The sequence below is a fragment of the Vipera ursinii genome, assembly GCF_947247035.1.
Source record: "Vipera ursinii genome assembly, chromosome: Z".
In the NCBI taxonomy this organism is placed as follows: domain Eukaryota; kingdom Metazoa; phylum Chordata; class Lepidosauria; order Squamata; family Viperidae; genus Vipera; species Vipera ursinii.
The window spans coordinates 88,901,938-88,926,282 of record NC_139517.1 but is presented as its reverse complement, the minus strand read 5'-3'; the positions used below and the strand labels follow the sequence as shown (position 1 = coordinate 88,926,282).

At 42.5% G+C, this 24,345-nt stretch overlaps 2 protein-coding genes across 2 annotated transcripts; both read right to left on the bottom strand.

The window, feature by feature from the left end:
• Window positions 1-1,743: 1,743 nt before the first annotated feature.
• On the bottom strand, window positions 1,744-3,658 carry HOXA9 (homeobox A9; the record flags this gene model as incomplete). Its single annotated transcript, XM_083378444.1, has 2 exons — window positions 1,744-1,983; window positions 3,124-3,658. 2 exons carry the CDS (start codon window positions 3,656-3,658, stop codon window positions 1,745-1,747), a joined length of 774 nt encoding a protein of 257 aa, XP_083234570.1. The 3' UTR covers window position 1,744.
• Window positions 3,659-11,689: 8,031 nt separating this feature from the next.
• Window positions 11,690-14,822, bottom strand: HOXA10 (homeobox A10; the record flags this gene model as incomplete). The annotated part of the gene is made up of 2 exons (XM_083376429.1): window positions 11,690-12,093; window positions 13,859-14,822. 2 exons carry the CDS (start codon window positions 14,820-14,822, stop codon window positions 11,819-11,821), a joined length of 1,239 nt encoding a protein of 412 aa, XP_083232555.1. The 3' UTR covers window positions 11,690-11,818.
• Between the last annotated feature and the right edge of the window lie 9,523 nt (window positions 14,823-24,345).

The following is a 24,345-nucleotide window of genomic DNA, read 5'->3' as shown; positions in this document are numbered from 1 at the left end:
CCAGGAAGTTACAAAGTGATATTCCATACCCGTTGCTGTGTAGCTATTTGCCTCTGAGAACAGCTAGATTTTGTGTGAGTTCAAAATGAAACCAATAAAAAGAGCAGCAGTATTTTTGCCCTTGAAGACGACAGTCACAAACATCTGCTTGGTGTATTGTTTTGTTTTTAAATAAAGCCTCTATTTGTATATGCATCATTAAAAATTATGGACTTCCAGCAAGATGGCTAGTATTTTCAATAGTCCGTTGGGTGGCAGGATCATTAAATCCTGTGATGTCAGGAAAATGACGCACAGAATTATAGGTGATTTCATTCATAAGTTCCTAATATCCAAAGTATGGAGTAAATGCTATTAAAAGAGTAGGGATTTACTTTGGAATAAATGGGCTTAAAATCAAGGTTTTGCTGCTGGTTACTCACCAGAATAGATGCCATCTATGGGCTGAGCTTGTGGAGCAGTGCCCATAATAATCTTAAAACAGCACAAAAATATAAAAGAATCAATACTTTTTTTTATTTAGCAAAAAAGTTAAATATCATTTTGGACAAAACTATTTGGTCAGTAAGCCACGAGGTAAGTTTTGCAAAATATACAAAGTGTAGCTTCTGCATAAACACAACTTTCAGGTTGTTAAAAAAATTAATACACATCTGCAATAACCAAAGGTAGTTTTTAGTGTATAATTTATTATCAATAAAATTAAACTTCATTACAATAGGAATCAAGTTATTTGATTAATCTTAAAACGTAAACCATAGGTAGTAGTTACCTTTTTCACATATAGGTATAGCTCCGATATCTGAGAACTGCTCAAGGGTGCAAAAACAATATTCAAGCTAATTTGATTATTAAGGGTTTCTTTCTTTAATATATAGATAATATATATACAATTGACGAAAACTGTACTATAGATAGATAGATAGATTGTGTGCATACTTAAATGAGTGGTTTCAGAGGAACCGATAAGCTCCTTTTTTTTATTCCAGATATATGCTTTTCTTTTATGTTTAAAAGTTAGGATACGAAATGGATGGTTTATAATTTTTATCCCGTAGGATCCAAGGTTAACTGTTCAATGGTACAGGAAAAAAAGACTCGGTCCTTACACTACAGAGCTATACTCTATGCAATCTTTATAATAAACAACCTGAGTTCAAATTGTATTCTAGCTTACACAATCACATCTGGTACGGCACCCAAGCACAAAAATTGAGTCACAAATATAATACCACAGTAAAACACAGTGTTCAAGTATTACAGCAGACCTTTTTTTTCTCTGCTTTGCGACAAGCAAATAAATTTAACTACTTCAACTAACCTATACAGTCCATAAAGAATTGTGCATTAAAAGGTAGTTCTCTTTCTTTCGTTCTCTTTCTCTTTCATTCATTCTTTTTTTTTCTCCTTTTTTTTCTTTCTTGACAGGTAGATTTAGACAAAGCAACATATTCACCCTGGTGCGGTAATGTTCCTTTACTTTCCTATGAGTAGAAAATGGGGGGAAAAAAGACAGTACCTCCAAAATAGCACCAGGACACAGTGGTCTTCTGGACGCTGGCAAGGTACATTCAAAGAGCTGAATTGGCCAAGGACAAACAACAATGAAAAAATAAAAATATGCGAGGCCTGGATACAGTTTAAGGATAGGGGGTAGAGAAGTTGCATTGTGTGGCGCTGAAGGACGGCAGGGGGGAAGGGCGGATTTTGCTATTTTGACACAGATTAAACCTGCCATCCAGCATCATTCATCTTTTGCTCGATCTTTGTTAATTTTCTTCATTTTCATCCTACGATTCTGGAACCAGATTTTCACTTGTCTCTCGGTTAAATTCAGGAGCCTGGCCACTTCATACCTCCGGTCCCTGGTGAGATACATATTGAAGAGAAACTCTTTCTCCAACTCCAGTGTCTGATGCTTGGTGTAAGGGCAACGCTTTTTCCTAGTGGACCTTGCATGTAACCAGTTTGCTGCTGGGTTATCTGCAGGGAAACAATACTCAGGTTGAAGGAAGCAAAGACTTTCACAAACAAATGTTTTTTTTTTTTGCCCTCGTCACTACCCACTCTAACACAAAATATTGATAGTTTCTCATGTTTGTCTCACTGGGCAACAGTGGGTTTCAAATTGGGACACACTAGAGAGTCAAATGGAATTGCAGTAAAACGTCAGCCCTGTTTCCCTGATATATTGTTTATCCAGAGTGTACTTTTGAAGCCGGCATTTCCGGCTTTCTCCCCACCTTGTCCTCATCTCCTTCCTCTTCACCTCCCCCCCCCCCAGCTATTAAAAAGATGGTGGTGAACAACCCATAAGAACAGAGCGCCCTTTGTGAATACATCTCTATTCTGACCTTCTCTGCTTATAAGGGGGCAAAAAACAAAACCCCCACATTCCAGCTATGAAGGATAAACCTGAGTTGCCTATGAACCTGATTTGTGGGTGTGTTCCTCTCCAGAACCGGGAGAGAAAGAAGATGATGATTATTATTTTCTCCTGAAACTGGGTGTTCTTGGATTTGTGAGCTAAGGGAAACCGATTCATGCCCAGTGTTTTGGATTTCCTTCCCTCACAGCTCTCTCTCCCCCATCCCCACATCTTTCTTTCCCCCCTGCCCCACCCGAATTTTCCCTATCCAGCCTTCTAGCGGAAGCCATAGCCAGGGAAAGCATACACGGGACACTCCCTTGCACACTGTGTCTGAGAAAGGCAGGCAGGCTGAAGCTGAGAATTAGACCATCTCTACGAACGGTCTCTCCTCTACCAAGCCCACCGTGCCTGCAGATTCCGAGAAAGAGAGGCGAGGGAGAAAAGGGGGGGGGGGAGAAGAAAAGAAAAACAAAACAACGGCACACACACACACACACACACACACACACACAGAGGCACACAGATAGGGCTTCGCAACCCCCACCCCCACCCCAGTTCCAGGGAGCCTCAGCACTTTCCCCTTTCTGACCACCCATTCCCAACCCCCTCCCTCCCACCACCACAATCCTTGCCGCATAGCTCAAGATGGATCCAGCCTCAGAAGCCAGCCTCGGCAGGCAGACCCTCGCTCGTTCCCTCCCTCTCTCCTTCTCTCCTCAAGTCCAGCGGAGCCCTGATGCAAGTGCACTTACTTGGATCCAGCTGGGGTTTGTCTCCGTTTGCCTCGCTCTCGCCATTGTTTTCCGAGAATGCCCCGTCGTTGGCTGCCTTATCCCTATCAGCTGGAGGAGAACCACAAGCATAATCAGTCAGAGAGAGTGCGTGCGTGTCAAAGGTGGTACAGTCACCCCTCCTGGCCGTGAGCGGTTCAGGTTTAATGCCGTAATGCCTGCTAGCCGGCAAGCCGGGGAAAGACAAGGAGGCCGGCATCGGCTCCAGCCACGAACGCATGTACCTGCCGTCGGGTGGCTGGTGATGCACGTACGGGTGGTAGACGGCCGGCACATTGTTGGCGCTCGGCGGGTGCACGGCATTCCAGGAAGTGCTGAAGACGGACGCTTTCGACTGGAAGCTGCAGGGGGTGAACTCGGGGTGCTCGCCGAGCGTCGCCTGCCTGGCCGGCTGGCCCAGGGGGGCCGAGGCGTAGCGCGACTGCACCAGGTCCTCGGTCTCGTGGAGGAGGAACGAGTCCACGTAGTAGTTGCTGAGCGTCCCCGACGAAGACATCGCCACCCCGGCCGAACCAAAGGAGAGGCGAGCCCTGGCGAAATTATGAAACTACAGATTTCATGTAACAACTTGGTCTTGGCGAAGTAGTACAGTCACCTAATAAGTTGAAGGCTGCCTGTCAGCCCATTGGCTGCCGCGTGTCACGTGCCCGGGCAGCAGAACAATAAAGAATAAATCAGTCCGCAGGCTATTAATGGGTCAGTGTTTTCCAGCCATCATTTTTATAGCAAAGCCATATGCTCTCCCTCTCTCTCTTTTTTTTTTAATACAAAGGAATAAGCAAGTTGTAGAGCAAAGTTTGTTTTAATTGTGGCCAAATGAGATAAAAAGATCAGACTATTTTTTTGAAGGGGGTCTATTATGATCACCCTTTTTAAGTGGACTATTTTATATCATAATTAATCATTCCATCAATGGTTCTTGTTCCTTGGGAAAAGGGATAGAGAGCGAGGGAAAGGGGGCACCGCGCAGACCCGCTGCTCTTCCTGTGATCGGAGACCTCCACATAAAATTATACAATCGTTTATGCCATAAAGAAAGAAAATAACATTGGCGGCAATCTGTATTTAAATACATATTTATTATATTTCATAAGGAGTTATTGTTCCGGGAGCCACAGGCTGTTATTAAGTCAGTAACTATGGGCATATTCATTTGCGTTGCTCTGTTTCACAGTCGTAAAAATTTACGAGTGCCTGGAAAGGTTAAATTATACTGTTGTGTTTAGTTTGGGAACTCACTGTAAATAATAGCGCGCCGCAGAGTTCAGAGCTAACTGGGGCTTGCAGGAAAAAGTCAAATCCATCCCAGGGCTCCTCCTGAAAGACGCTCTGCTCCCAACTTTGGGGCGCCTCAACAGCGGGGCAAGACCCAGGAGTGACTTCCAGCTCCCAGCAAGAGCTGCTTCTTCAAAGGCGCCTCGGATGCGGATTTTTTCCGACTGGCAAGAGGGGTTGAGTCGCCGGAGCTGAAACAAACTCGCTTGAAGCTGTGGATTGCCTCTCCCCTCCCCCCCACCACTAAAAACAACTTTTCCGGTTTGTGTGTGTGTGTGTGTGTTTGTGTGGTGGGTCAATCTATCACTTTATCTTTTGCCACTAAGGTTAGTTAACTTGCAGGTGTGTGGCAGGTTCTTTTGCTCTTTCGCTCACGCACGCACACGCACGCACACACGCATTTGTGGCTGATTCCTTATTTCTGTGACACTTCTCAATCTTATCCATGACCTCTCCCTGTGTTGGAGGGTGGAAGAGAGATACACTTCGGGGCTGTGGCGCTGGTAACAAACCAGCAAAGGAGCGTTTTTAAATAAGAGAAATGAAGTGGGGGGAAGACGGCGAAAGGTGGAGAGAGAGGGGGGGGGAGACAGCGCGCGTAAACTGAAGGGAAGACCCGGACTTTTTACGGACGAAATAAAGACCCCCACCCTCGATCAAGTTGACTGCAAGGAGAATCCACGCCCCGAGATCTGTAAGCCTCTTCCAGAAGTTACAACACCTTCTCCTTAGGACGGCGCAAGCACGGAAAGGTTATGTGGGACGGGTGTATTGTGCGCTTGGGAGATACTGTACATCTATATAGGCACACACACACACACGCACACGCACACGCACGCGCACGCACGTAGGTATATACCCCATACGTCTGTATGCGCGCTGGGGAACATGCATATCGATCGCTTTGGGATGTCTGCGGCATATGTATTTATGTATAATATCTGTGTCCCTGTATCTATGGTTGATTCCTAAGAAGGAATGGAAAGAATAAGAAGGCGCCTTCGTCGTCAGGTCAAAGCATTTCCCCGCTGCGCTTTTTAAAGAAGGATTTCAGTCCCAAACAACTAGGTTTCGGGTACAAGTATTTATTTCTTTTCTGGTATGCTCTGCGGCAGAACCTGGCACATCGGGACTGAGCGGAAGGTTACATCTTCTGGCGAAACGAAAAAGGTGATTCGGCCCTCAGATCAAGTCCAGTGTTGTGAATTAAAGTTATGGTTAAATGCGGGGTGCCTGTGGCGTTTGAATCCAGTATCTTCTCTGGAGGGTTCCTGCGCTCCCCCCCCCTTAGGAGTTTTTCCTTTATTCTGTGGGTGGGTGTTTTGTTTTTGTTTTTTTTTCCGAGGAGGGGAACCTGTAACTCCATCAATAAAAGGAAAGAAAAAGAGATCTCTACAATCTCTCTATTTTTTTAAAATTGCTTTAGGGGGAAAATGCAGAGTGAGGGAGGAACCGTGTGCTAATTAAAGACATGTGTGAATATTCAGCACAGAAAAGATAGATTTATTATTTGCTTTACATGCCTCTCTGTTCTTTGCTCTGTCTACAGAACCCATCCACGGCTAAAAGTTGTAACAGAAAACATAAAATTAGTAGTCCGCCATCTATTTTTTTTTAACCTAAGATCTTAAAATTACAAGAAATACTATGTTACATATATGAAGAAAAAAGTTTCAAGGTATTATAAGCCACCTTATTCCCACCAAAAATTATTTTAAAATCAGAGGAAGATTTTTCTATAGTAAAACATTTGAACTCTATGGTTGTCTTAGCGAAATAGCCGTATAGGCCACAAATGAATAAATGAATGAATCTATATATTTATAAGTGTGTGTGTTTAATCTTTCTCTTCTATACGTACACATATGTATCATATATATTTATAAATGTGTATGCCTCTCTTTGTGAATATATGCACATGGATGCCTTACATAATTTTGTTAAAAATCTAAAGTTTGGTATGGTGATAAACTTCCCCTCTCTTAGAAGGAAAAAGAAAATCTTAATAGCAGAGTTCCTAAATGTTTATAGTCTATACTATGTTGCATTTTGGAAGCTACAGTTATTTATTTTTGATTAATTTCCAAAAGAGAACTAGGTTCTATAACAATTAAGTTATATTTATATTAAAAGAATAAAGTCTATATAAATTATTTAAATAGAGGCTGTGGAATAACTGTAATAAGAAATGTAGATAAAGGGATATATTTCAATTTGAAATCACAGAAATGGATAATGTACAACAAGATATAAGCAGACAGTTCCAATTTTATCTCCCTCGTATTCTTCCCTATGTCAAGATTTTATTTCAGTAACATCCATATTTTCACAACAATGCTTTGTAACCAATCTGTATAATTTTAATATAATAACAATATGAAACTGGATGAAACTGGCTGGTTTGGTTCTGCTTATAATTCTATTATCATTTAAGTAAGTATTAAATTACTTAATGTGGTGCCTGGCCGCATAAGGAAGCAAAAAAAACAACCCCTTTTTCTAAAACCATGAATTGGAATTATTTTCAAGGAAGTGTATTATAAGTGCATGCCTAAGTACACTTAAACATAATCCACTCATGTACAATATAGGGATTCACAGAGTGTTTGGGGACATTTATTTCCTAATTCTAAAATACTAGTTCTCAGCATTCCCCACTTCCAGTCTAACCCCCAATTCTATTCCTAAGTAAGTCCCACTGATTTAAATATGCTCTACCTCAGCAGGTGTTCACTTAACATCCATGGAGTACCAGTGGGCTGTTTAAAATATCTACTAATTTTAAAGATAAAGTATTTGAACCTGCCTCCCAGAGAGAGCCAACAAAAGTTTTGAGCTATTGAGATCTGTTTTCTTTTTTTTTCTTTTTCTTTCATAAGGCCTGCCAATTGCAAAAGGACATTACAAAACCTTATTCCTTTTTCTTTCAAATAGAGGCTATATTTAGACTCCTGCACACAGAGAGACAAGTCTGTATCTCTTCCACATCCACCCAAAAGCACTTAAAATTTAGAGGAAGATTTGATAGGAGGCCCTCCATTGTGGAATTCAGGAGTTGTGTGAGACTTTTGGGGCCAGTAAGAAATAAATAAGAACTTAGCAAGAGAAGTAGTATAGGACATATATATCCAAGAATAGCTCTTGAATGTCATTCTGAGGAGCCTTTTCCGGTTGATATATTTCATTAAAAAGTATGATTCTTAGTTCAAAGTGTGTAATTCACGGAGGCACATATTATGTGCTTGGATGTCTATGTATGTGTATAAAGGCATGTATATAGAGATGTGTATTTACATGGTTCACCACCAATCTGGACAATATATAGGGGTTTTTTTTGTGCGTGTGTACCAATCTGGATAATATAACTTTGAAAAAAGATAGGGGAAAACAAAATTATAAATATTGGCTTTCCAACTCCAGGCCTCCTTTAATTGATGTCTGAAATCCGAAAGGTATTTTTTAATTAAAAGTGGGATGAGACAAAGCAGAGACCAAGAAACGTCCAATTCTTGCGAACCCCACGTCGGCCCGCCCGCTCCCTCACACCCTCTGACACCCAGGAGAGGAGTCTTGTTCATTTACACTAGCGGTAAATAACGCGTGTGCGGGATGTAAACAAGACGGCGCAGTGCCTTCCTTCCGTCTCGCGGGGCTGCCGGACATAAAAGGGAAGGCGACGGGCCGGCACACCGCCTCAGCCCGAGCGAGGTCGCTGTTGCCGCCTCACTGGAATGCAGGCGCCCCGACCCATTCCAATAATGATCGTAACCGAGGCCTTGCCAGCCCTGGAGGAATCGCTGTTCTCGCCTCTCGGGGCCCTCCGTCTTCCTTTCACCTTGCCGAGAGCGGTGTGTGCGCGCGAGTGGGCGAGATGCCCCACTCCCCAATCCGAAAGAAAGAAAGAAAGAAAGAAAGAAAGAAAGAAAGAAAGAAAGAAAGAAAGAAAGAAAGAAAGAAAGAAAGAAAGAAAGAAAGAAAGAAAGAAAGAAAGAAAGAAAGAAAGAAAGAAAGAAAGAAAGAAAGAAAGAAAGAAAGTTGGGGAGGGGGCGAGTGAAACCGAAATTGCCACGCAAGGGGAGGAGGAGGGTTGAAGAGTCGCTCTAGAAGAAGTTGGGGAGAGCCAGAGAGGCATCAAAGTGCGCGCGCGTCCCCCGCGAGCACCCCTTAATGCAGTAGAGCTCAACGCTGAAAATCGCTGCCAAGTTGTCCTTCCTTCCGGCTTTCCTTCCTTTCCCCGCAAACAAGAGAGAATTGAAACCGGCAGAGCTGTGGAAAGGAAAGGCGATAGTATGGCCCCATTTGCAGCAGAAGCCTTGCAGCCAGGGCCACAACCGCACTGCAAGGACAAGCAGCCGAATGGATTCCTCCAACAGGAAAAGCATAATAATTATTTAATGCCCCTGACCTTGAAAGGAATCTCGGAGTGGCGGAAAGGACCCCCCCCTTTCAAATGGGAATAAAAATCCGAAGTCAACGGATTTTGCTTAGCCCTGAAGGTCTCTTCCATACGCCCCCTCCTCCGCCTCGGTTTATGGGAAGCAGCGTTTCGGCGCGCAGAAAGAAACAATGGCGTTGGGACTTGACGCCTCAGGAGACAGCGTGTGTGTGTGTGTGTGTGGGGGGGGTGTTTCCTCCCCCCCCCCCCCGATTCCTTCGGTAGTTAAAGACAATGCTTTTATCCTCCTTAAGCGTCTGTTTGGGATTGCACACATTTGATGATTATAAACTGAGGTGATGAAGGCAGTTTCGTGCTGCAGGGAGAGAAATGTTCAGCCTCAACAACGAGAAACTACCTAAATCACCGGCCAGTTTTCAGCTTTCTAATTAACAGGGTTCCCCGAGGCCGCCTTCCTTTAAGCAAAAGAGCCCCGGTGCGGCGGGAGGGGGGGGAGGAATTAAAAAGAAAGACGGGGGGGGGGGGGAAACCCCAGCCCATTATATAAATATAAATACAAGCCAGTAACCAAAGCCGAGCCTTCCCTATGTCCCCCTCCCCTTCTCCCACCAAGAGCCCGCCATCTCCACTTACCAAACTTCCTTGTTATAAATATTAGGAAATCTGACTGGCCATTTTTAATCGTTTCAGTAGAATGTTTAGAATATAAATAGGTGTGCCATGAGAAGAAGTAAAGGAAGAGTGGGGAGAGATAGGCCGTGAGCGATTAAAATGTTCCCCCACCCACCCCGTAAATGGTCAATTTTTTTTAAAAAAAATTATTAGATCTGAAGTCTCCAAGGAGGACGAGGAGGAGAAGAAGGGGAGGAAGAGGAGGAGGAGGAAGATGAAGAAGGAGGAAGAAGGAAGAGGGGTGAGAAGGAGATTATTGGCTGTATGTAGGTTACTATTCAAATTCCCATCCACCTCCTCCTCCCCACTTTAATGATTCCATTGTTTCAATCTTAGAGTTGATAGATAATGGATTTATGTAGAACCCCAAGATGACATTTCTGCCTAGTCACATCCTGCAGCCAGGTGAATCCTGGCAGAAAACCTGCAGCACAGGCCAGTGAAGTTTAAAATCCAAATTCTTATGGCTCCCCTTTTCACACTGTTTTCCTTTAGTACTTTGGGTTCTGCTGTAGAGTTCATGCTCAGAGGCTGAAATAGTGAGGACAACAACAACAGCAGCAGTGCCCTTTCTCTGCAGTCAAAGATAAGATTCTCACTTTGGTTAGTCTGTACAGCTCCTGGCTCAACTGAAGATATTTTTCCTCTAAGATGGCTACGATCCAGCTATACTGGCAAGCCCTAAAACTAAACAAAAGCTGACAAATCTTACTGCACCATTCCTATGTGGCCCAGGCACATTAAGACTGTCTACCTTCAAATGGATTCCTAAAATAATTTTGGGCGGCTTAGTCAACTATTCTGTAATGTAAAAGTTCACAAAATTTAATAATACAGTTCTGAAAATAAGCAGACACAACAGATTATTATTATTATTATTATTATTATTATTATTATTATTATTATTATTATTATTATTTGATGGTGGTTGCTGTTGTTTTATGGAAACTCATAAGAAATCTTTTCATTCTCCCAATAAAATATGAACAGCGTCTCCAGCTTGGTTTATCTTTGTGCTTAGCTGCATTAGGATATTAATTTATTAAAGATTTAAAGTAAGCGCAAGTAAAGCTAGCATCTAAATAACAAAAAGAATGCTTTGCTTCCAGCTGTATTGGTATTTTAATAATATTAATTATTTTAATAATAATAGACATTTATACATATCTATTTGATAGGTTTTTTTCTTCTCTTTGTACTACACGCTTGATTTTTTTTCAATGCGTGTAATTTCACAGTATCAAGGAAATAAGGGTTTTCTCCTTTGCTATTTCATACAGTCAGGAAATTCTTCAGAGTGTGTGTATGTATGTGTATATAGACATACACACACGCGCGCGCACACACAGACACACACACACACACTCTCACACACAAACATTTCTAGGAACAGAATAGGCAAAACCGGGGTCTTCCGCCCCTTCTCCATTCAGTAAATGTTTTTCTCTTTGTCTGTGCTTGTCAAACATAAGGAACAAATGTTGAAGAACCATTTATCTAAAGCAAAAATTACCTATGACTGGAAAATGTAATAATTTAACCATTAAGGAACATAAATCTGTTCTTATCCTTCAAGAAAAGATGGGAGCAGTTTCTCTTTTTTTTCCTCCTCTCTCTCTCTCTCTTTCTCTCTCCCTCTTTTCCAAGAAAACTTTTAAAGCTGAAATATTAAACATTTGGAAAAACAAAGCAGTAAACAAATGAACAATTTTGGATTCTTAAATAATCTGACTTTTTGTTTGTTTCCACAATAGCTACTTAACATGGGCTGCACAAGAAAAATAGTAATAATAATAATAATATCAAACCCGATCCGTGTTTGGGGTGATGTGGTCAAATGTTTAAATGATTGAAAACTACACTCAACCCCAGTTTGCAACATGTGGCAAAGCTTAGGGGGGGGGGGAGAGAGAGGTTCCTGATGGCATTTTTCCTTTGGCTAGGTTACTTTTCTGGTTGTTTTTTTTTTGTTGGGTTTTTTTTGTTGTTTATTTTTTAAAGGGATAGGTAAGGGAAAGAGAATAGGCACGTAGTGTTTGGGACATCCTATTTCTCAAGGGCCAGGGTCTCCAGAAGTGAGAGCAGATGAAGGGAAGTTCAGAAGAAATGCTGGGCTTGCCTTGCTATGGCTTTATCCCAACGAAATCAATCACCAAGAAGCTAAGGAGAGGCTGAGAGTGGGATTGAAAGGTTCAGATCCACACAGGTGCCAATAGTTAAAGCCTGACCAGATGGGGTGGGGTGAGTTAGGGTGGGGTGGGGTGCAGGATTGTATGGGCTGCTCAGACGATTCCAAAGGTGTCCAAAGGTTCATCAGGAAAAGCTGAAGTTGGCTGTGAGTTCCCGAATCCGATTCTCTCTGTTCATTTTCTTCAGCTTCATTCTGCGGTTCTGAAACCAGATTTTCACTTGTCTATCCGTGAGGTGGACGCTACGGCTGATTTCTAGGCGACGCTCGCGAGTCAGGTACATATTGAACAAAAACTCTTTCTCCAGCTCCAGCGTTTGGTGCTTCGTGTAAGGGCACCGCTTCTTTCTACCGCTTTTCGCAGTGAGCCAGGTGGCTGCATTCTCTCCCTTCTGGCCCCCTAGTTTAAAAAAAATAATCAGCCAGGGACATTACCAAGGACAACATGAAGGAACTTAGAGGAACACCTGAGGGCTTCCTTATTGACCTTAAGTTTGTGGCAATCTTCCAGGGGCCCCAGATCCCTTTTTAAAGCTCTTTTGGAAGGTCTTCCACACCCAGAGACAATCAGCACACACACACACACACACCCTGCTTGATTTGCTTCCCTCTCCAGGGGAAAAGAGCAAAGACGGCCAGATTTTGGAATTGGCATCAGCAAGGTATACCAGTGCCTTGTCTTTCCCTGAAAAACATTTCTCTTCCTAACCTCCCCCCACCCCGCCTGCCTCTTCCTAAGTGAAAAGGCAGATGGTGTGAAAATGTAGCCCCTTTGAGTACGATGCTAAATTTAAAATTGCTCCACACTTTTCCCTTTTGAGATTCCCCACCCCCACCCCAGCCCAAATCTGTAACTCAGCTCAGGATAGCTAAACTAGCTAAATAAATAAATAAATAAAAATCCCATAGCTGCACATTTGGGAATTGAAGCCAAATGATTCAACAGGACAGGCAAATCTGCATAGGAGAAGATCAATTCATCTTCCACAGATTAATTATATTTACATGGGTTGTCAGGAGATAATTAACTGCCTGGATATTTAAAAAAAAAAGAGAGAGAGAGAGGGATAGGTGGTTCCTTAATATCTGCAGAGTTGCAGATACTATTTTAGGGAGGGACGGTGGGTGTCTTTCCCTTCTGGATTGAGGTTCAGTCCAGAAACATATTCTTGCATGGATTTGGATATGGGTAACTTGGGTACACTTATCATCACGGCTTTTAAGAATGATGAGCAATCAGTAATTAAAACATTCCTACTTCATAAAAGTTTGGAAATATTCCTACTACTAGTAGTAGGAGGTGGCTATTATTATCACTTAATGTTCCATTGTGGCAGGAATGCCTGCTGCACAAACCTCTTCTTTGCAATAAAAGGCATTGGAAGAATGATCCCAGGGCGGCTCTTAAGGCCGTTCCCATTCATTGAAATGGCCCTTTGGATTTTTACCCTGGAAGGCTCTTGTTAAGCCTCCAAGAAGGCTGGCAGGGCCCTCTGCAGTCTAAAGGGACCCTGCTGCCGGAGGGAATTTCAGCCCAGCTGAATGCTCTGAGGAGGGGTCTGTAAAGGCATCCAAGATCGTAAACTAGAACTTAGGTTCTGAAGGGTTTTATTTATGGACGCTGACTTCTTGCTTACTTTGGCCTTTTAATGAACATCTCTGTTATCTGTTCAGGCATTTCTGCACCACGGTGGGCTATGAAGGCCTGGCTTGGGTGTGGTTTTTTTTGCCTCCCCCCCCCCTTCCCCAATACTCTATTGTCTGCCGCCAGTGCATTAAGCCTTGCAAAATAATAATAAAAAAGATATGGACATGTGTTTGTCCTTCTCTCTCTCTCTCTCTCTCTCTCTCTCTCTCTCTCTCTCTCTCTCTCTCTCTCTCTCTCTCTCTCTCTCTCTCTCTCTCTCTCTCTCTCTCTCTCTCTCTCTCTCTCTCTCTCTCTCTCTCTCTCTCTCTCTCTCTCAGCTTTTTCCTGAATTTATGGCTGTCTGCCTGCCTTCTACAGAATCTCTGCATCCTTGCACAAAATCTGTGTGGCCGTTGGGTAGGTTTGTCTAAACTGCCCTTCCTGGGGCCGGCCGGCCGGGCTGACCTGGCCAAAGTTCTTTTTGAAAGGGGAAGGGTTCAAAATCCTTCCCCGCCTTGGGTGGATGAGGAATCCTTACCTAGGATTTCTTTCTCGGAAAGAGGCTTACTGCTCTCCGAGTGGGCTGGCGACAGCTCTTCTGCGGCAGAAGAAGAAGAAGCCTGCCCTTCTTCCTCTCCTCTCTGCGAATCCCCGGCCAAAGTGCTGGGTGGGGAAGAATCCTCGCTGTCTTTCTTGCCTGGCTCGGGCAACGAGGCGGCCAGAGGAAACGCCGGAGAAGACTCGAAGCTCACTTGGGGCTGCGGGACAAACTGGGAAGCAGCCACCATTTGCCCTGGGTGCAGCAACGGCGGCGGCGGCGGCGGCGGCTCCTGCGGTTGGTGGTGGTGGTGGGAGCTGCTATAGCAGCCGCCGCTCTTGACGGTGCCATAGGCTTGAGACAAGCGGAAGTAGCCCGGGACAGGCACCCCCGCCGCCACGTTATTCACGGCGCAGATCTCTGCGCTTAGCCTCGGGAAAGGCGACAGGTCGGTGGCCGGTGCCTCTTTGCGGGCCTTGTCTGAGTCGTAGAGGCAATAGGAGCTCTCCTCTTTAATGCTGGGAGCGAAGGAGCAAGAGGTCGCCTGTGGGCTTGTGGGCTCTTCAAGGCTGCAGGATCTCGGGGGATCTAGCCAGACCTCCATCCCTGACATGTAAGTGTGCGGAGTGGGAACCATACTCGGCGGCGGCGGCGGCAGGTCCTCACTGCATTTGCTCAGGACCGGGAACAGCCCGTAGCTTTGCAACCCGTACGGCAAATCGGACGCCTGCGGCAGGTAGACACCACCGTTGTTCGGGTAGTAGCTGCTGCTGCCGCCGCCTCTTCCTCCTCCTCCTCCTCCTGCAACTCCGCTGCCGCCACCGCCACCCCCTCCTTCCCCTCTGCCTGAGGCTGAGCTGATCAAAGAGTCCACCAGGAAGGCGTTTGCAGCTGGAGTCTCCGAACATGCCATTTCCGTGGAATAATTTGGCGAAGAGAGCAGAGAGCTCTTCCTGGCTGACATTTCTTGTGCAAAACATGCTGAATATGATTAGAGATACCCCCACGCCACGGCGACTGCGTGCAGCCAATGGAAACCCAGCCTTCCTTCACAACCCCTCCCAGTTTGGTTTCGTAGGCGGCGAGCTGCTCTCCTGCCCACGTCTGAATGGCGCGTGTGCGTGCGTGTACTTGTAGTTGTGCACGGAGGGTGCCTGGGTGGATATGTCTGTGTATAGATTTGGAAATATAATACACCGAAGGTGAGGTGTGGATGTGTGTGTGCCCTCGCATATATACATGCACATCTGACTATACGCACACAAGCATGTCTAAGGGTATTCCACGTGCAGTAGGCCATGTTTTCACGTGGCAGCCTTTGCTAGTTTTCAGAGGGGGAATAGCATGCGTGGGGGTTATATAAGGAAGGGCAAGTTGGCGGGAGGAGGAAAACAATAGAAAACGCTGCCGGATTTTAATGAGACTCATAATTTAGCGCGTTCTGGTCTATTAGCTTATGCGCTAATATAAAACAGCAAAGGCGAGAGCGAACTATTAGGTCCTGTACGTCAACAAGCCACCTGTAAGCGAACTGTTCAGCCTCTTCTCATCCCACTCTTTTGCACAACTCGTGGGCTGCCTTGACATTTCTGAAGCTCAGCTCTGCAGGCTCATCAACTTTGACGAGTTTCGGGTACTTCTCATGGTTCGCCTCGGCGTTAGGCTAGGTTGGGGGGTCCTCTCAGCCTCGTCACCTCAAGCTGGAAGCCCGATCCGAGCTTCTCATTAGCAGCCAAGGCTTACTGATACCGAGTACACACACACACACACACACACTTCCTCTCCCCCACTTCTTAAGATGCCATCTGCAGCAATGCGGACAATTCTCCCACCTGTGTTTGACTCTCTTTCCCTCTGAGTCTAGCACACCACATGAAGAAGTAGGAGATATTACTTCTGCCTAGGAGAGGTGGTTTCACCCCCCACTTAGCAAAAATATCACAGTACGAGCACCCTGTATAGAATTGCCATACCAGCAGCCAGATGAAGAGTTTAGGGTATTTTTTTTAAAGCGATTAATCTGTCCATTAAAGCAAAAGTGCAGGTCACAAGCCTAAACTAAAATCTTTCATGGAAATGAAAAGATCTGGTAAAAGACTTCCATAATCCTTTCCCCCCCCCTAGGATTTTTCTTTTAAGGATTTTTCAAGAGTACACCCCCTGATTTATATAAACAAGGTACAATTCTTTCTAAATATCTGCATTTAGATAAGGGAGACGCCTCTTCTTTTTAAAAAATAAGACCTCTTTTTATTCAGGAATGGCCATAGCAAAACTATTATATAATTCTATACAGTCAATATGTAATTGTGACCGAGGGAGTCGACAGCCTGCAGACCAGAGAGGGAGACCAGCAGACAAGGGAGATGGATTTTATAATGAAGAAGCACGGAGAAGACTCCGTGCTCTCCGTCTGCTTGGCTTCCTTTAGTTTTGGAAGCCACCCAGACAAGGTCCTTGCAGCAGGAGCAACTCTCAAGCGCTCTTGGCACCTTTTGGAAGGCTTCCTTCTAAATGTTCTCCTCCTTGTTTAACATGAAAAGGTTGCCAATTCGTGTTTTATTTCGTCGGGCTCCAAGCCGCCCCAGCTGGTAACACTGACTGATCGCCTGTCTGAGTTCCCCAGCGAGTAAGAAATATTCTTTTGAACAATTCAATATTGTGCAGTAAATCTTTAGCACGGTTCCGTTGTGGCATCCGCTACGTCTTCGCCCATAACGCCCTCCAAATTGCTAGGAATGCCAAGGAAATGGAGGGGCCAGGCGAAGGGTTTCCCTCTGCCCAAGCTTTGCCCGGAGGCTTCCTTACCTTTGCCCTCCTCTCCTCCTCCTCTGCAGCAGTTACCCTTGGCTTTCATAGGAGACGGAAGGCTCCCCGAATGACTCGCCCTTCCCAACCCCGGGAGCGAGAGTGGTGGATCTGTCAACGGCTCTCGGATCTTCCTAACGGGTTTGTTTGGCCCACGGGAAGGAAATCCGCCTGGCTCCTTGCTAAGAGCTTCCCCGCAGATAGGTCTCTTTGAAGTGGGTAAAGAGGGCAGGCTAGCCGACGAGAGTTTCCCGAAGGCGGGTAGAAATGGACGCCGCTCCTCAAGTTCCTAGTTTGTGCAAGGGAAGCCCGGAAGGGGGTTGTTGTAACTTTGCAGGACCATAAAATCTTTATGGAAAGACACAAAATCCCCCTCCCCCAGCCCTCACCGAGGCCCGTTTTCTCCACTAACTTCTTTCTCTCCCACCATTACTATCCAAGAACTGACTGCACCCAGCCTCAGATGGTTCCTGACAGGATTGGACCATGGAAGCTATGCAGAAAGAGCAACTCAGCAAAAAGGAAAAATATATATGCTTCTCTCTCAATTCATCCCCACACCTCGAGAAAAGATTGTTTATATTTCTCCGGCTCTCTTTACATTACAGGCTGTTAATGTGGAGCACAGGAGCATAATCAGATATTTAGAGCAGTATCCTTTCTTCCAAAATTAATAGATAGATGTTTTGTTGGTTAGTGGGGAAAACTAGTACTGGTAAAGGAAACCTTGGACAGAAATTAACAAAACAGATACTGCAATGCGACTTTCCAGCTATTAGTCTTCCACAGACCTGGTTCCATTCAGAGGAGTCATAAGAAGAAATAGATAAATAATCTATTTTGGTCCGAGTAGCCTGTTTCTCTTCTCTTTGTCAAAGCCAACAGAAGTGCGATGCAAATGTCCAAATCCATTCCCCAAATGGTTTTCAACTTTTAACATTAGGCTCATCTCCTGAATGTGGCTACCATTAACTCAACACACCTAGAAGCCAAGAGGGAACTGCTGGGTTGAAGAGAACAGCGTCAGCATCTGTCCCATCATTTCCAAACTAAAGAGAATGAACAAATTTCTAGAGGCTTTGGAGTTTTCCGGATTATTAACCTAAGGGAATAATTTATCACAGAGTGATGGCGATGTTCAGCAGGCAAAAAAAAAAAAAAAAAAGAATGAGAAAGAGAAACAGCGGGGATGAGACTTAGCGTCCAGATATTATTAGGAAGAACATATATCCCCAAACAAAGATGGTAATTCTGGCTGGCTTGCTCCGCTACAATCTGGGTCTTGGCTTATCAGGAACACCCCATTCCCCAAGATTGGGGAGATCAATCAGACCTTTGGCCCAGTTCAACAAGGCTGTATGTCTGCCTTTAAGCTTCAACCACATCAGGCTCAAGAAAAAGCGGCAGGAAGAGAAACGGGTAAGGATGGGACCACTTTCTTTTCTGCATGGCTGTGATATTTCACAGTATATTCCGGAATTGCGTTTTTACAGTGGTGGGTTCCTTTAATCCCAAGTACAGGGCAACAGCAACCAGACATTCAAGTTGCTTTTATTGTGGCATGTTTTGGGAGCCAAATGCATGTCTTTGATGGTCAAGGCACTTCAGGGTCTGATCCGAAGCCCAGAGAGGTCAATGATAAAAGGGGATAAGAAACACAGTGACTTAGGCTTTGGACTGGGTGAGAATTCCTCCGTGAGACTTTTTTGAATCACTAACAAGGCCAAGGCAAGCAAGGAGCAAATTGCCTCTCTAACCCAGTGGAGTAAAACTAATAATGTGCAGTGGATTCTTAACTTTTAAAAAATAATGGTCAGTTCTGGAGCAACTAAACTACGTTGGCTTGCCTTGTGTTTAGTGGCCACATTTTAAAGTCTTAACAATGAGTCTCAAACATTAACCAAGGCGGGATTGCATTTAGTTTAGTTTATTATTTAGTTTATTATTATATTTATATATTTCTTGGGACCATTCTGTAATGCTGGTTGAGAAGTCACCCTATTTTCATCCTGCCTGGATGTTTGTCTCTAGGAGATTAAGGTGGTTTGTGTGTAAACAACATAAAACAACCAGACAGTTCCACAACTGAGTGGCGCTAAAGGATTTGGGTCAGTGAAAGAACAAACTCACATTTAGCCACCTTGCTGGAGTTACCAAGGAACTGAAAGAGACCTGGAATCTGGGCAGGCCAAGTGGATGGAGGGAAGCCACCTATGCTGACTACAGGCACTCAACTTTTATTGAATCAAGAGGAATACAATGATGGTGCCCATAGAATTATTAGGCATTTTTCTGAAATTAGACTAAAAAACTAGAAAAGCAGATAAAAAGTTTAACGCCAAAGCTATGTGGATCATTCATTTCCTTTCTTTTCCGTTTTTCAGAAGAAGGAGGTGTCACTCACTTATTGTTTCCAACAGTGATGAAAAAATCCTGGAAAGCAACATTGTATGCTAATTAAATTGGGCTTTATATTTATGCAATGGACAAATTGAGATTTCAGGTTTAGAGGAAGTGAGTTAGAGAAGAAGGAAGAAAAAGTCTGGAATTTGAAGCCCGCTGCTTCCAAATTTACGGTCTCTGCCTATATTTCATAAATCATAAATAGAATTAATATGAGCAGTGCATCTTCTTTACTGTTAAAAGTATCAAGTTGTCAAAAAGATAACTGCTACCAAGGCAATTTTTTCTCTGGTTGAACTCTCAAAAAGGCTATTCTCCATTATGTGACTGTGGTTGTTATTGTGCTGTTGAATATATCTCTGGGCAAAAAGGAGAAAATAACTAAAGTAATTTTCATTTTCTTTTTGAAGATCCATCATGCAAGAAAGAGTGGTCAATTTTTTTTAAGAAAAATTAAAAACAGGAATGAAGGTCAAGCTTAGGAGATTAATTCCCTTTAAAATGTGGTTTGTATTTGCACTTCAAATGCAGATCCCCCCCCCTGCTAGAATGCTTATCTGTTTGAAATCCCACCCTCTGGTAATTATCTGGTTTGCTATTGATATCAATGGGAATTATTTGTGGTAAAAATCCTTCTCTTGCAATCAAAGCCAAGCCAGACATGTAGGTCTGTAAACTGGTTAGCTGAGTTAAGTGGCATGCCCGTCATTGCATTAAGGCAATGCCCTTTTAAAAGCATATATTTATCCAGGGGAAAATTAGGCTAAAATCAAGACAATCTTCCCTAAACCCATACATGTTGGAGCAGGAGTGTACAATGCTCCTGATCTTTTTATCTCTTGGTGGGGTGTAAATTCAAAGGAAACCCTTCCTGAGATTTAAACCAAAACCTCTAGACTGTAAGAAAATAATTCATGGCTATAATTTTATACACTATAATAGGAGTTAGTTAAGAATACTTTCTTTTGAATTCTGTGGGATTTCTGAGCAAATAGCAAATCACTTCAGGTAATTATTTTCACAAATATTTCCAGGTAATTATTTTCACAAATCCTCTATTACTTGCAGCCTCCGTGTAATTCATTTTAAATAAAGGTTATTAGCATTTCAACTCATAAATGACTTTTGGAAGGGTATTGATTTCTGTATTATTAGTGCAATATTAGTGGGTCATTCCTTCAAAAAGATTTAGTCTAGGCAATGCCAGGTGGATTAAAGCTAAAATGATGAGTCCATTTTGTAGGGTTTTTTCCCCCACTCCACAATGACATAAAGAAGCATGACAATTCCTAAATAAAGTCAAGATCCCTGTATTTTTAAGATGGTGTTCTTGTCAATAAATTTTTCAGCAGTCAGTGCTGGTTTGCTTCAGTGGAAGTTTAGTGAGCTGATAGAATAAGGAAATGAAATATGAATTTGATATCAATAAGTGGATGGAGAGAAACCATGCTTTATGTGAGTCTGTGTCCTATATACTATGTAGCAGATCCATTGAACTTCAGAGGGTGAGACTCTGGATAATTTTGTGTGTGTGTGTTTGTGTATGTTTTTGTGTTTGTGTCCTTGTTCAATTTCTATGGCTGCTCATTTGAAACAAGTAACTCTGGGCAATGAACAATATATTTAATTTATAAAATAAAATAAAATAAAATATAGAAGTTAAGTAAAACAATAACCATATATGTTAACATAACCAAGAAGTGGGGCTCTTAATGTATTTGGGATCTTTTTATTGACTTCAAAGACTCTTAATTTAAGAATAACTTGTCTCTGGAATCAACACATTATAAGTGCTTATTTGTTTATACATATAAAATAAAAAAATGAAATAAAATAAAAACCTGTAATTTTTTTTTACTGAAGCCCTTAAATGATCTTTTTTAAAAATAGCAATATTTGGAACATCGTAGCAGTCCCCTTGATTTATATATTTGTTCAAATTAAATGGAAAAAGAATCTGCCAGCATATATGCACTTCATAATATTTTCTTTCTTATTTGACAAGGGCAGTTATTATTATGATGCTGTGAAATGTAATAGAAGAGAATATTCTGTGGACCATACAAAAAGAAGATAGCCTTTCCATCGTCGTAAGAAAATAAAAACCTCTATTAGAGCAATAACCAAAGGTTGCAGCAAATCGATGGGGAGATGGCGAGAGAAAACTTTAAAAGAGCCATCTTGTCCTTAAATTATTTAGGCACCATTTTTCAAATAAAGATTTCTTACTCCAAGACAGGGCTAGGCAAATGAGTGTGATTTGCTAACTAGAATAGAAATGAAGGAATTGGGTGGAAGCTTTTGCCTATGAATTCTCTCAATACTTCTCTTAATACTTGGTTTCCAGGCAATATTGGTGGCAAAGGGCTGACTAGCACCCTAATTAGCCTCTGAAATTTCAACTCTACATTTCAGAAATTTAATTTCAAAGATTGTGATCTAGAGCAGCACGTTTATAACATCATATGACCTCATCCAAAGAACATAAAGATCACAGGAAGACTTCTGACAGGAAATTGGGATCAGGAACATACTGAGTAGCCTAGTTCTTTCTGCCTTTTAATTCAAATAGCTACATCACAAGATCAGTTCAATGCTTTGCCTTCAGAAACCAAGAATGTTCCCCCTAATTTAGTCTAGATAGATAGATGTATACACCAGTTCTCTGCACATACCTAGCTCTTCCTAAGTTTCAGAAGTCAAGAGAAACTTTTTTCTTCTTTGGTATTTATCTTCCAATGAAAATAACGCATCCTCAAACTCTGTTGAACTAAATGGGAAGCACAGTGTGAGCCTTAACTCATATCCTGCAGGTTCAGGGAGACTTGCGTTTTTATAAATATAACAATAACTTCCTTTTCAGAGTTTGATTTTCTAAAGACAAAATAAAATTAACATTATTGAGCTCTTAGTGTGTTTAGCATGATTAAGATATGAGGCTATTAACTTTTTTCATATCATTTACCTTTTTGATTATGACTATGCCAATTACAAATCAATAAATATAAATTGAAGTAGCTGTTTTAAATTCAATCTTTATTCAGAACCTGATTCAATATGAAATGGGGAGGAGAGTTAAGTGGAAAGGACACTCTCTTGACTTCCAGTTTCATCAGCTACTAGCTTTTCCTGTGGAAGGGAACAAGTTTGCCCCTCTAAGAAAAAGATGCACAACAAGTATTGATATTAATCAACTCTGCACATATGAGCCCTGTCAAGTTAAAATAAGACAACTACAAACAAAATCCAACAATGCCACCAGAAACTAATTGATCTAGTTGATAGATGGTACCTCTTTTCCTTACAAGCCTCAAGATTCATCATATCCATGGATTTATTTTTTTAAAATAAATTTGTTTTACCTTATACCTGTTTTTACTTTTGCGTGCACTAGAACCACAAAAACTTTTCAATACTTTCTGTAGCTGTTGCCTTCAAAGTCTCAACACTCAACTTCAAAAGATTCCAAATCACAATTACAACCACAGATTTAATGGTTGTAAGTTTCCAAAAAGTTAGAACATCTTCAAGTTGTATTTCCCTTACAAAAACTTTAAATGCTAACTAAATTGTCTTAAAAGACACACAAGTTGTATCGTGACAATTGTTTCATTCTTTCTTAATTTCCCAATTTAAGCCCCAAAGAAATACTCACCCTTTGACATATTCTAAACTTGAAGAAGCAAACGTCTGGCCATCTTTTTAGTTCATGCTGAAGAATTAAGCCGTCAGATTCACCTTCTCTTTGTAAATATGATCATGGAAAAGTGAAAAAAATATAATGTAGAGGCAACCTGGATGTTTGGAGAACAAAGGCCAGAATATTCCTCCCCCTCCCCTCCCTGTGCGGCTTTGACATTGATCTGAAGAACGCCCTCTTGTGGCTGCCAGCAGAACAAAGTAGCCAGCCAGTTTCAAAACAGTTTTTTCAACACCAAAGCAGCACAGACATTATCTAAATGGAAACATCATAGGATTTTTTTAATGATTGCTTGCCCTAGAAATACACACTTCTCTTCTCCTTACCCTTATTCTTAGTCTCCTTCTTCCTTCCCTCTTCTTCCCCTTCTTCTTCCTTCTCTTTATGCCCTTCCACAATTAGACAAAGTCCACGACTTCTAGCCCTTGAATAATCAGTTAATTTTTAACTGGCAAAGGAAGTTGCTGGTGGGATGTTTATGGCCACCCCAGTATTCCCTGCTTGTCTGTCTGCCTCTCTCCATCTATCTTTCTATCTCTGGATTTTAAGAGTTGCATTCCTTTGTAGCATGTTAGCAAAATAAACAAGCAAGTAAGTTCCCTCCACTGCCTCCCCTCCTCTTCATACATTTCCTTGGACCAGACAGTCTGGCTGGGTGGGGGTCACTAGCAAACATCCAGAGCCCTTCACCTCAAGTTTATGGGTGATGTCCAAAGCAATACAGAAGTTCAAAGCCAATAAACCTAGAGAGGTAAAATACGTACTTTTTAAATTATGAATGGCAAGAAGAAAGGAGGAAATAAGGTTGAGTCCCTTTTTGCCCAAAGGCACTGGGTGGGGTTTCAAAGAGACGAGAATTTATACTGTATAAGTAGTCTATGCCTTATGATGCTTTTGGCTAGCTCACAAGAGGGATATCCCCTTGACAGATCTTTTCCACAAAGAATTCCACATATAAGTCCATTTCAATCAGCACACTTTCACTTTTGAATTCTGCATGAGGCCCCCTTTAGCTTTCAATTCTAGGCTCAGTGTAAGGTGCCTGGAACAAACAAGAACAAAGGACTCTTCCCCCCCCCACACACACACACCCCAAAAATTGAGCTTTTGCAATGTATTTTACATCTATGAACAAAAGCACCAAGTCTATAGCCTGCAATTATTTCAAGGCTGATTCTCCCTACTTCCACTCCTTTCTCTGCAATCCATTCAAACCTGGCCTGGTACCAGCAACAGTCTGCCCACGCATTCATAAATACCAGACTTGATCTCCTGGCTTCTCAGAATTCAGTACAACCAATAGGTGAGCGGGATTTCCACCAAAGCAATTAACTCAAAACTCATGTTTCAGATTTCCAGTCTGGGTCAAAGAAGATCCATGAGTGCATCATAAATCTTAAAAAAAAACAACCTGTAAATTTCTCACATATTTATTTCCAATGTGCAGGATTCCACTGTACTCATGCAAGGAAAAGCTTTCTCATATTCAAAGAAAACGCTATCTATCTATCTATCTATCTATATATATATATATATATATATATACACACACACACACACACAAAATACAGGTTTC